General features: G+C 46.8%; 1 protein-coding gene across 1 annotated transcript; it reads right to left on the bottom strand.

The window, feature by feature from the left end:
• Positions 1-645: 645 nt before the first annotated feature.
• On the bottom strand, positions 646-2106 carry LOC119454263 (uncharacterized). The gene is made up of 2 exons (XM_037716240.2): positions 1526-2106; positions 646-892 (listed from the first exon to the last, which is right to left on the bottom strand). Exons 1-2 carry the CDS (start codon positions 1792-1794, stop codon positions 673-675), a joined length of 489 nt encoding a protein of 162 aa, XP_037572168.2. The 5' UTR covers positions 1795-2106; the 3' UTR covers positions 646-672.
• Positions 2107-11820: the final 9714 nt, after the last annotated feature.

The raw sequence follows: 11820 nt of genomic DNA, 5'->3' as shown, positions 1-11820 counted from the left end.
TGGAATGGTGACACACATGATGTTTGCAGGGGCAGATTTAGTGCTGTGAACAACCTGTGCTCCACTGCAAAGGCGGAATGGAAGAGCAAATGCACACAGCTGATACCCTTGCCGAGGGCGGTACGCATGTAGAAACACCGAGTTCATGTTTGTTAGCCCATCTCATTGCACTGCGCACTGGATTTGTTGCCCTCTAATATTCTGGATACTTGAACCTTGTTGGTGTTTCTGTAGGATATGTGCCTCGAATTTTCACCGCCACACATGAAGGAAGAACAAAGCAGTGACCTTTGCCAAGACGACCCCAAAGCCAGCGGACGAACTGCCTGTAGGCAGTGTAGCGGTACCTCCTGTAGTAATAAAATGTGAAAACACAAATTGAGAAGTCAAATCTTTTGAAGACACACTAGCCACAGTGCGACAGTTCGATTTATGCTGGCGTATGCAGCAGTTTAGAGCTGCGCTGACCCACACAACCCGAGTCCTGGCCTTGGAAAAATTTTACCCAAGGTGATGCATGCACCTCGCTAGCCAGGCCAATAGAATATTGCACCAGATGTAAAGCAGCAGATTACCTTGGTGACGAAATAATGGCGGCCTCGTACAGCAATTAAATTCTTTTTAAGCTACGTAAAAGAAGCCGGTAATGCGATCTTCTCAAGTAAAAATAATTTACTTGTGGATGTCTTCGTCCATGCAGTCATTGCACGCCCGCAGCTCGAAGTACGCAATACGGAGCACGGCGATAATTAGACAGACGATGTGGAACTCGGGGTGCTCTGTGATGCAACCTTCAGGCTGCGCAGCAGTGACAGGGTCCCCCATCTCGCAACAGCAGAGGCATTCACTCTCGGTGAAGTTGCTCAGAACCACGCAGTGTCCGCAGTCACACCTGAAACAGCACCAAACGAGCGCTGAAATATTTGACATTGGGCTGGATTCATTAGATGCTGCATGCAAACATTTATAAGGAATGAAAATTAGAAGAGGCAATGAAATGTCCTATATACTGCTGCTGGAAGCACCTTCTTACGTAAGGTGTTCAAGATTAAATTTCTCGATTGAAATTGGACTGCATGAGACTTGGCTTCCTTGCGGTGATCCGTTTGGCTGGCATGCAATACGGGTGTTGTAATGCGCACCTTCTATCGCGATCAAGCCCAATCGGAATAGAGTTTCTAGATCTCGATCGCCTTATCTGCACAAAATATGGAAAGCAGCCGACCACAGTCGATAAATTTGATCTCGATCGAGGTTTGAACGCGATCGAAAGTGCACGGTGCGATGAAACATTCTGCACGTATACAAGTGGCACATTTCAGGCCATTGCAAACTGAGCTCAGAGTACTGCACAAATGACACGCCGCAGGAAAGACTGCACAGCGTACGCGGGATGGCAATTTCGACACGACAAGTAAACCCTTGCTTCGTCGTGTCGACACCATCCCCACTTTCGCGGCACTTAGTGATAGCGGCCTCCTTTTATGGAAGAAACGCGTGGCCACATCGACAGTCCAGCACTTACCAGTCAGTACTAGTGAGTCGCGAGTGAAGTTCTTCGCCATCGTCGGGAACATCGTCACCTGGCGAACCGGACGGCTCGAATTCCGTCGACGAAAACGAAGCTTCGCTTCCTGTCGGCGCGGCCGGCGGCTCACCATCGTACGCGGAAACACCTGCTGCGCGAGCACGGATGATCATTTCGCGCTCCGTTTCACTGAAGTCGCTGAAATGCAGTCCTGCTTCCCTGGCGAGATCTTCGTTGGAAGGTTCAGCGTCAGCAACGGTATTCATCGCGGCCACCGAACACCTAAGCCGAAGTTGCAGCGAACGCAAATGCAGCGGCCATGCTCCCTACGATGCAGCCAGCGCCTCGGCCGTTTACGCAAGCGGTGACGTATCATGGCGCCCTCTGATTCGCTGAGAGCAATGAAATCTGTGACGACACTGCTTCAGTGCCGAATCTGGGGTGAGAGAAATTGAGAAAGAGATATTTGATCTTTGTTTACGAATTTCTCCGCTAATAACTCATATTTTTGCACCCAACAAAAACTGCTTGCGTTCCTGAAGGTCCCTCTTTTATTCCAGCTGAACTTCCCGTTTCTCTTTAGTGTCCCTTTAAGCTCTGCTCAATCAGCTTTGCCAGAGCAACATTGTGGCTTCTGCTGCTGGCACGAGCTCTGTGTGCACACACAGCGTTCCTGCTGAGAAGTTGTGCGCATACCACACTGTGGCACATAAGCTGAGCTGAGTGGAATGAACGACAAACGTCAAGCTAAATCTATCTAATTCTTTCATTGGGTGCCTATAAACGCTAATGGTTTTCCAGCGGTCTCATCTCGTGCACCAACAAAGTGCAATACCAGTAACGCTGCTGCCGGAATTCATCATTGCGCCAGGCCGCCGTTCCTGATGCGCAGCAGCAGTTATTTTGTGTACTGCATTGCACCGTATCGCCTCCGCATACCGTTAGGACATCATGTGAGGAGATCATGCGCAAGACTGAACATTGCTATCACTTTCAATACTTCGCCTTCGGGCAATGACATGCCCGAAGGCGAAGGGGAGAAGGGACATACGGCAATGCTGACAAATGGTCCTTTGACAAAGTTTCCAGAGATGGGCAGGAATAGTCAAGATGCAGTCATGTTGCTTCCCCTTTTTCTTATCCTTGACGTATCTGGAAGGGTGTACACACGTAAGATGTGGATAAGATCAACCAGCCAGTGACTGATGTCTGGGCTGCTGTCACTTGGCAGCCAGCCAGCAGCTTCAAAAATTACGAGGAGGAGTCCACCCTTTGAAAAGAGAAGCTGTCCTTTTGTGCCTTTCTGTAGTTCCCTGTATAATTACAAAACATGGCTGAAACGCTCACAGCTCTATCCTCTGCCCGCAGAATGTGTTTGCTCACCAAACTCAAGGGGGGGTCTGGGACCCTTTAAAGGGGCCCTGAACCACCCCTCAAGCTTGGTGAAATAACACGGTCCACGGGTAGCTTACACTAGCTGCTATGAACATCTCGGACAAGTTTTGCTGTCGTACGCGGTGCGTGGAGCTCGCAAGCAGAGTGGAAAGTCACCTTTCTCTCAAAGCTCTCGTTTCAACAGAAGCCATGATCCTCACTCTCTTCTTTAATAAAGCACATTCCAATATGGAGCTGCTATTGGTCGCTGCGGTCGACTACACCATGGCCACCACCGGGTGCCGCCACGACTTCACTGGCTAAGCGCACTGCGGCTCGCTAAGGACAACAGCGTTTGGCTTACGTTTAGCGCATCGTAGGCACAAAAATTGGAAGTCGTGGTGTCTATGTTAACATCCAAAATGAAATTTGAACTGCACGCCATAGTGGCGTTTCAAAGGCAGAGTGCTATGGCCCCACCCCACTCCGCCATAGCCTTCGCAGTGCAAGGCATTGTGGAAAGAAGGGGAGTGCAGTAGAAGCAGTGTTTGATTGCCAATAACTCCCCTTCTGATGAAAGCATTGAAGTACTTTTTGCGGCAAAGTATTTCTGAAATAGCCTACTTTCAATTCAAATGTTTTTCTCCACTTCGATAAAAAGTGGTTCAGGGCCCCTTTAAAGGCTGCACTTTGTTTCAATACTCCGTAATGAATACGTCTCTCTTATGACCAGTCTGCAGCTTTAGTAAATCACAGGCTGCCCACTGTATTTTCTGTTGACCACATAAGGTAAGTCATACTGCCACACAACAAAGTCAAAGGGGAGTCTCTGTGGGGAGAAGGGACATACGGCAATGCTGACAAAGATGCACTTGTGCTTTCGCTTCCTTTTCCGACAATGATCTATTTTTGCCATAACCAAGCACTCATCAATCCACAGAATGGTCACAAAGAGTTTCAAAGTATAAATACAGGGGAAGCTTTGGACAAGTATTGGGTATGTTCAAAAGACCAGCCGCTTTAAATCTACTTGACCTTTGACACTAATGCTTCACACACTGCCACGAGCAGTTGACACCCGGTACAAATTATCCGAGTAAAATTGAAGGCTCTTACCACTTGAGATATTTTAAGTTAAAGAATCATGTATCTTCAACACTGCCCAGCCCAGAACATTGTACAATTGCTCTTTTAAGGGAAGCTACCACAAAACTTCACATCAACTTACATGAAGTGACGATTGCTTTATTGTGTGCAGCAATAAAGCAAGCCACTTTTTTCACAATCCGACAGTTAACTGAGATTCTGCAACACTGTCATCACGACATGGTACAATTTGCAACGACTGCAGCCTGTGTAGATTGCAATCATGACACGGTACACTTTGCAACGACTGAAGCATGTGTACATTGCAAGGTGTTCCGTCTGTAACAATCAACAAGGACACAATTGGTGAATCTCGTACATAAACACCACCTCCACCACCACAGTCCTTGTGCACAGAGTTCACATTCAGCATTTTGCTCCGTGCCCCTGAAGGAAGATAACACCCACCAGCTTGCGTCCCTGGTTGCTTTTCTTGTTCACCAAGCCCAAACTCACTTAACAAGATAGACTAGCAAGTTAGCTGTGTGTTACATGTGCCCTCAACTAAAGCTTTCTTCATGCAACTTAAGAATTGACGAAGTGACCATAATGGGCAACCAATTGCAAAACATAGAGGACAAGGCAGAAGAGTAGCTGGTGGAATGTCATGCTTTATTCTGCTTGTAAACAACCGAGACCAATGCAATGGGTGCCCAGCCATTCTTACTTAAATAGAACCCTAATGAAAATGATGATAGGCAAGAGACGCCACCTTGTTCTTCTGTTAACAGTGCTTGCCATTTGTTTTGGTCCCACTAGGCTAATGAGGGTAGATGGGAGCGGGTGACTATACTATAAAATGTTGACACTTTGGGCTTATTACCAAATGGAAGATTGTGAAACACACCGAGGCAGAGCTGAATACCACAGCCCTCTGCACTTTTACACTTAGCACTGCAATAATAATGTTCCCAAGCATCCACCTTTAGGGCTTATCTTGTGCCGAAACTATAATCATCTACCTTTCGTGCATTTCCTTTATGTAACACTCCACACGCTAGTTTCACAAGAGGAATGCCATGCCTACTATTCTAAATGGCATTCTAAACTACTATTGCCTACTATTCTAAACTATTCCAAATGGCATGCATGCCGTTTGTAAACTGAAAGTGTGGGGAGCGCAGCACTAAACAATGGAATGTATGCAAGAGATATGACAATTATTATTTGGCGACAAGATAAACCACAAAGGGTCAAATTTTTTTTAGAGTGTAGCCACTATCTCCAGGCTATGGCTACACTGGCACAAGCAAATTATGCAACTACAGACAGGGATGTGTTTGGTTTCTTCGTTTTTAATAACTTCCAGAACGAAGAAACCAAAACAACTTCACTGTCAAGGCATGCCGAGCTACCATTAAATAGACACATAAAAACCAAGTCAGTGACGTGCGCAAAGTTCACGTAGCAATATGCCGTCCAACCCACTTAGAATAACATTCTACTTACAAGAATATTACATTCTTGTAACTGATAATTCTTATAAGCCAGTTACGCGAAAAAAAGGGAAGAGAAAGATTTAAGCATTTTAACCCAAAACAAAGCATGTCACTTTCACTGTTTCAGAGAAATACCATAACCTGTCAGCTTTGCTTGCTTCAAACAAGCTGACCGATACCTTTCTCTACAGCAGTGAAGTTTTCCACATAACATAGTGACAGGTCCTTCCCAAGAACAAAGCTCCGTAGAGACTCAATCATCTGTATGGCCTGTTACAAATAAAGAAGAAGGTGCGCCGAGCATGCGCTGCTCGCTCAGTTGCTACCAGAGGATGAACGAGTCAGGTGTCCGGGTCTGGGTCTAATCCCCGTCGTTATTTTGCTACATGGCTGCCTGCATAAACACAACCCATCATCACTGAGGCATTCCGCTGCCAATATGCTTTTGACAAGTGCATCATCAGTGAGGTACAAGGACATTACCACAACGTCATAAGCATGTAGTAGGAAGTTGTCCAGTCCCGAGGTGCGAACCACAGCTTGGGCATCACTTCATACGTGGGAGCTATGCAAGGTTCATTCACTTTGATGGGGCACCGATCGAAGCATGGACTCTGGACCACGTGCTGCACCACTTTAAAATCTCGAATCTGGCTCACAGCCCCCATATCCATGCTTATAAACTATAATGGGGCCTGGGGACATTCTAGTAAGGCAGTTGTTTTATCGCAGAACACATACCAAAGTTGGCAGTGCTTCAGCAGTTTAATGTGTTGGCGTTCTTAGGGTACTTCCCACACTTTCTGGAGGCTAGCTATCTATGTATGTTTGTATCCAACCATTTTCCAACCTACCCAAGTCACTGGGTAGTCAAATGGGTAGTGCCTCGGGCGGCTTTGCTGACAGGGTTCACAACCAACCATCAGACCAACTTGGGTCACTGAGTATGAGGCAATGTTGTGTACATACTTCCATGCTCTTCAACAAACCTCTTCCCTGCCGACATGGGTCACTGTAAATGTGGGACTGGGCATGTACCGCTGTTCGAACAAACTTTGACGCCGACTTGGAGCACTAGGTATGGGCCACAGGGAATGTGGTGCTTTACAATGACAAAAAAGATCCCTTCAGTTTCTCTGATGCTGAGCAGGATTAAACCAATGTCACAAGGGTTTCATAAGGGCAGCAACCTGATGCATTAGTAGGGTGCACCACAAATGCGCTGGGTATGTGCTACTTTTCAATCAACACCTTTCATGCCAACACTTTAGCAAGCTGAGCAATGAATGCACTAGGTATGTGCTGCTATTCAATGAACCTCTTGCAAACTTGTGTCACTGAGCATGTGCCATTGCGAGCGTGGCAAGTGAGGGAACAATTCTCAGCATGATGCATTTCGGAGGCTACACGTAGGCTTCGCGGCAGCAGCACTAGATGGCACCGAGTGTTCTAGGGAAGTGCGAAATAGGAATCCCGCTGTATTATATTCCTCACACGTAACTCGTTTCGACGGTGGCATTGTGTTGCGTCGCTACATTGATTCAATGCTAAATGCATTACTGTCGACAGTCATCGTAAGATGGGTTCCACCGAATCTTTTCGTTTGTGGGATCATCTCCCGTAGCCTCTTGTGCTCAGCAGCCCGCTCATGATCTGGATCTATCGGCAAATAGGGGCAGGTAGGGTCAAATGCTCGACATGTCCAGACGGGCCCAGGCCAACTTTGTCATACCATATACTCTGGGATTGTGCAGGCCTCCAAGATGCCATAACTGCCCTCCAGAACTCTGGAGGAGTGGATCTTTACGTCCGTGGCAGTGACCTGGGCCAGTATAACATAAAACTATTCCAATCTGTTTTTATTCCAAATCCGCCATTAGCCCTCCGAAATAGGTCCGAATGGTTCAAGTCCAGTCCACATGGGCGGGCGCCACGCCCAAATGGGCAGAGCCCCAAGCAATTTTGACCTATCACGGACGGCTAATGGCCGATTTGGAACAAGAACATATTAGAATAGCTTTCTGTTATACCGACCCAGGGCAGCCCTCTGTGGGGACTTTGCCCTGGAGACTAGCATGGCCGGCCAGATCTACGTCATCAGGGTCAGTGTGGGACCTTTCGTGGCCGCCAGGGGCGATGCTCCTCGGAGCATCTCATCTTCAGCAATGTCGTTTACCCCACCCATCTTCTCTATAACATACCCATGTTTCTGAAACCCAGCATAGGCCATGGAGCAATTCCTTCTTTAATAAAATTTATTCATTCAATTATCCATCTGAAATATTTTTCAAATTGGCATTTTTATGAGAGGGATGGACTGTAAATGGGCTCAACCTAAACTCAATAATACAGAGCTTTAGCATGTATGGTATTCAGGTAAATACAAGCAGACTGGGCGTTTTACCGGATGAGTGGATGCCCTAATGGGAAAAGCTTGCACGGTACAGCCATCTGGTGGCACAGAGCTCAACCAGACAAATACAGCTAATATTGCACTAACAAAGTGTATCTTAATTTGCTGGTGGTGTAAATTTTCGGCAGCAACACGAATATGCTGCTGCCAAACATTTACATCAGCAGCGACGTAAAAAATACACTTGGTAACTGTAATATTAGCAGCATTTGTCTGGTTGATTGAGCTCTGCGCTCACGAGATGGCTGCATCGTGCACAACAATGCACTGGCAGGCAAGGATCGAGGACATCGAGGCACCCTAAGGCCGGTATTTTGTAGCAATGCATTATGCTTTATTTTATTGACCCTTTTCGCGGTGATCCCATGGGCACTGCCATGTTTGATCACGTGGTGACACGTCCATTGCTTGCCTCAACTGTCTCTGTTGCCTCCTTGTTTACAATGGAGGTGTATGACGCCAGCGCGGCTTAGAAAACCTCTGTTTTCGGAGATATCATAGATGCTGACTAGGTGGATGACATGAAGCTTTGATCACGGCTTCAGAGAACATGCAAAAGCACTTTTGGAGCTGATTAAGCTATGTCCAAACGGCGCAAGCAGTGTATATGGTGCTTGTTCTAATAGCGGGGCTAAATATGTATTCCAAGCTATCCAAACATTCTGCTCATGAATTCAGTCAGGATCAGTGTGTTTTGCTCTTTGTTCTTTATTCGGCAAATGTTTTGAAGCTGTAGCTTGTCAGTTTCTGACTTAATGAAGTTGCTCGGTGCGGCCACTAGCTAAATTATTTTCTGCCTAATCGCTCGTGTGTGTGCTCCGTTCCGTTAGATTTGTTCTTGCTGCACACAAGGCTTGAAACGTAGCTGTTCTGCACATTTTAATACCTTGTATCAAATGCGTATTATCGCTAGTAACTCGCTTATTCTTGTGGACCGTCATGAAACGTTCAGCTTCGACCATGCGCGCGCTATCGGTGTAGTACCATCACTTATTCTGCGTATACATGCAGTGCGCTTATATTCAAGTGTGCGCTTATTCACTTATTCTTGATACGTCAGCGATAGAGTGGGCGTAAGTTTTCCTGCCATTTGGGACAGATGTGTATAGATAACGTGCGCGAAACTTACTATGACAGGAAGCGGCGCTACTCCCTTTGTCATTGTTCAACGAGTGGAACTCACTCTTGCCGACGTTCTGGCAATGAAGCCCTTTCTTCAAAGGTTAGTGATACAAGGCTAGCGGATGAGCAAATTTCTGTATCCTCAAGGAAAGCCGTACATCACAAAGTGCCAGTAACACGTTCGGACAGTTGCAGCAGCGGTCCGCGAACTTGGCCACACAGATTCATTCTATTCCTCAACATGCCAGTCACTATTTTTGCAGCCAACTCCTGCACATGTCTTCAATCCACATGATTCAATCTAGCATGATTGGAGCACAGTGTGTTAGTCAAAACTCAGTTGCATTTCCAACAGCTGATCGTACAGAAGCAAGGTAGAAGCGGTAATGGTTTCCTATTGGTGCGCGGTTGCTGAGGAGACGTATGGCGCGCCGTCGTGAGCGCCATCTCGTTTCTCTAAAACAAACTGCTCTGCAAAAAGGGTCAATACTAGTCTTATCATCCACCGCTCATGGCCGGCTGATCCCATTGATAATGTGAGCGGACGGTCGCTCTGACCACTGACCAAGCGCGAAAAGGCATTAGCATTGGAAAGACATTGCTACAAAATAGCGGCCTAGGTCGTTCATGTTTGCGCCTCCGCTCATCCGGTAAGATGGCCAGTGCCCTTGCATTTAGAGGAATACCGAACACACTAAACCTCTCTAATGATGAGCCACTGTGTAGTAGCCCTCTGAAAGACACTAAAGAGCGCAACACTAAATTTATACTGGTACCCACCACGATGGTTCAGTGGCTATGGCATTCTGCTGCCGAGCATGAGGTCATGGGTACGATAACCAGGCCATTGTGGCCACATCTCAATGAGGGCAGAATACCTAGAACACTCGTGTACCATGCTTTGGGTGCAAACTTAAGAACTTGGGGTGGTCAAAATTATTCCATAGCTCGCACTCCACTAGAGTGTCCCTTGTAACCAACTGTGCAGTTTTTGTACATTAAACCTAACAATTTTCTTATGTACTGGCATGTGCAGCCACATTCTTTATAATGCAAAGATAGGCTAGAACATGACTGGCCCTTCACTGAAGCTTTATGGTTCATTAGTCTATTATTCAAACAGCAACCCTCGCCAATGTAGCATTTCGCCCATGATATGGAATGTCATAGATGGCGCCTGTCTCAAACACGACCATTCCCTCGCGGTGCTTAATATTGTACCCATGCAGGCTTTACGCATCACCCTCGATCCTTCTGTCCACAGCAGCCCATAGCTTGACCGGCTTGTTTTTTGCCGAAAAAAACAATATTGCAACCATGCCCTGCACCACTTTCTTAAGACGATGTAAACATGGAATGCTAACTGTCAAATTCTTACCATATCTTTCTGGAGTAAAGCCCTTTGCTTCCGCTTTTACTCTTTGTGTGAGACAGGCATCATCTACCGGGTACGCAAGGTATTTGAGAACACTATTCCTTATCACCATAGAAACCAGCAGGCTCATCATATCTATCTAGGTGTGCGGCTTCTTGTTGGTTGACCCCTTATCATTCATGCTGTGAAGTTTGTTCAAAGATGGAAGCGTACAGGCTGACGCAGGACATGAAATGCCATGCAGTCCTCGTCGCCCTGGCCGCACACCACAGCGACTTGGAAATTGCTACCTTTTTGAACGTAGCGAAGTCTTTCGTTTACAAGGTGAGGACAGAACTGATATGTTCTGGCGGTGACATGGCATCTGTGGCGAAAAGGAAAAAGCACAGTCAGCGGTCATACGTCATCAGAACCCCCGATTTTCTCCGGCAGCTGCAAGTCATCGTGAGTGACGACTCAGGGAAGTCAATGCGGGCTCAAAGTCACAGAGGTGACTGTCAGGCTCGCTGTGCACGAGGACTTGAGGTACCATTCCTATGTCAATTCATGTCCAATAAAACTCCGGAGAATCATCTGCTCTGGTCCAAGTGCTTGCTAAGCAAGCTGAAGAGATCTGAGGAGCCTGGAATGCTGTGTTTTTTTTCTTCAAATGAAAAGAACTTTGACCAAGACCAAAAAGTTAACCGCCGTAACAACAGGTGGCTTTGCGCAAGCGCTGATGAGGTGCCTACAGTGATGCACACGCAATTTTCGTCGTCTGTGATGATGGTGTTAGCTGTCATCACCAACGAGGGGGACATCATGCCACCACACATTTTTTGCAGGACTCCGCGTTATCGCTGCCGCATATGCGGAGGTGCTTGCCACCGTTGTAAACCCTGGATAGAGACTGTTTTGAAAAGAAGACCTTATGTCTTTCAGCATGTTTCGGCTCCCACCCACACCACCTGCATCACCCAGGAGTGGCTGGCTGGCAACTTCTACGAACACATCACTCCCAACTTGTAGCCTCCTAGTTCTCCAGATTTACATACGCTCGATTACTATGTCTGGGGCGTCGTTGAGAGAGAGAGAGGCCAACAAACAGCCACAAAATACAAAAGACTCGCTGAAGGCCACCATTGCTGACTCAATGGCCATGCAACATCTCTAAGGACCACCTGATCTGTGCATGCAGCCGTTTCCGAAGCCGAATTGAATCAGTTGTTGCTGCGGATGGCGGATTCATTGAGTAATTGGGAAATACTTCTGTTACAGTTTATTTCCACAAAGTTTGGTGAAAATGCTATTTTTGCTGGAGATATTCTTCTCTGCCTGAAGCCAACATTGTGCTCTCAAATACCTCATGCACCCGATATGACATTTCCCTATTGATCGGGAAATGTTACATTGGCGAGACTGAGCTTTTCATTTTTTTTAACAG

Source organism: Dermacentor silvarum, chromosome 1, assembly GCF_013339745.2.
Source record: "Dermacentor silvarum isolate Dsil-2018 chromosome 1, BIME_Dsil_1.4, whole genome shotgun sequence".
Taxonomy (NCBI): domain Eukaryota; kingdom Metazoa; phylum Arthropoda; class Arachnida; order Ixodida; family Ixodidae; genus Dermacentor; species Dermacentor silvarum.
Note: the sequence above shows the minus strand (reverse complement) of the source record. Positions and strands in the feature narration are given on the sequence as shown.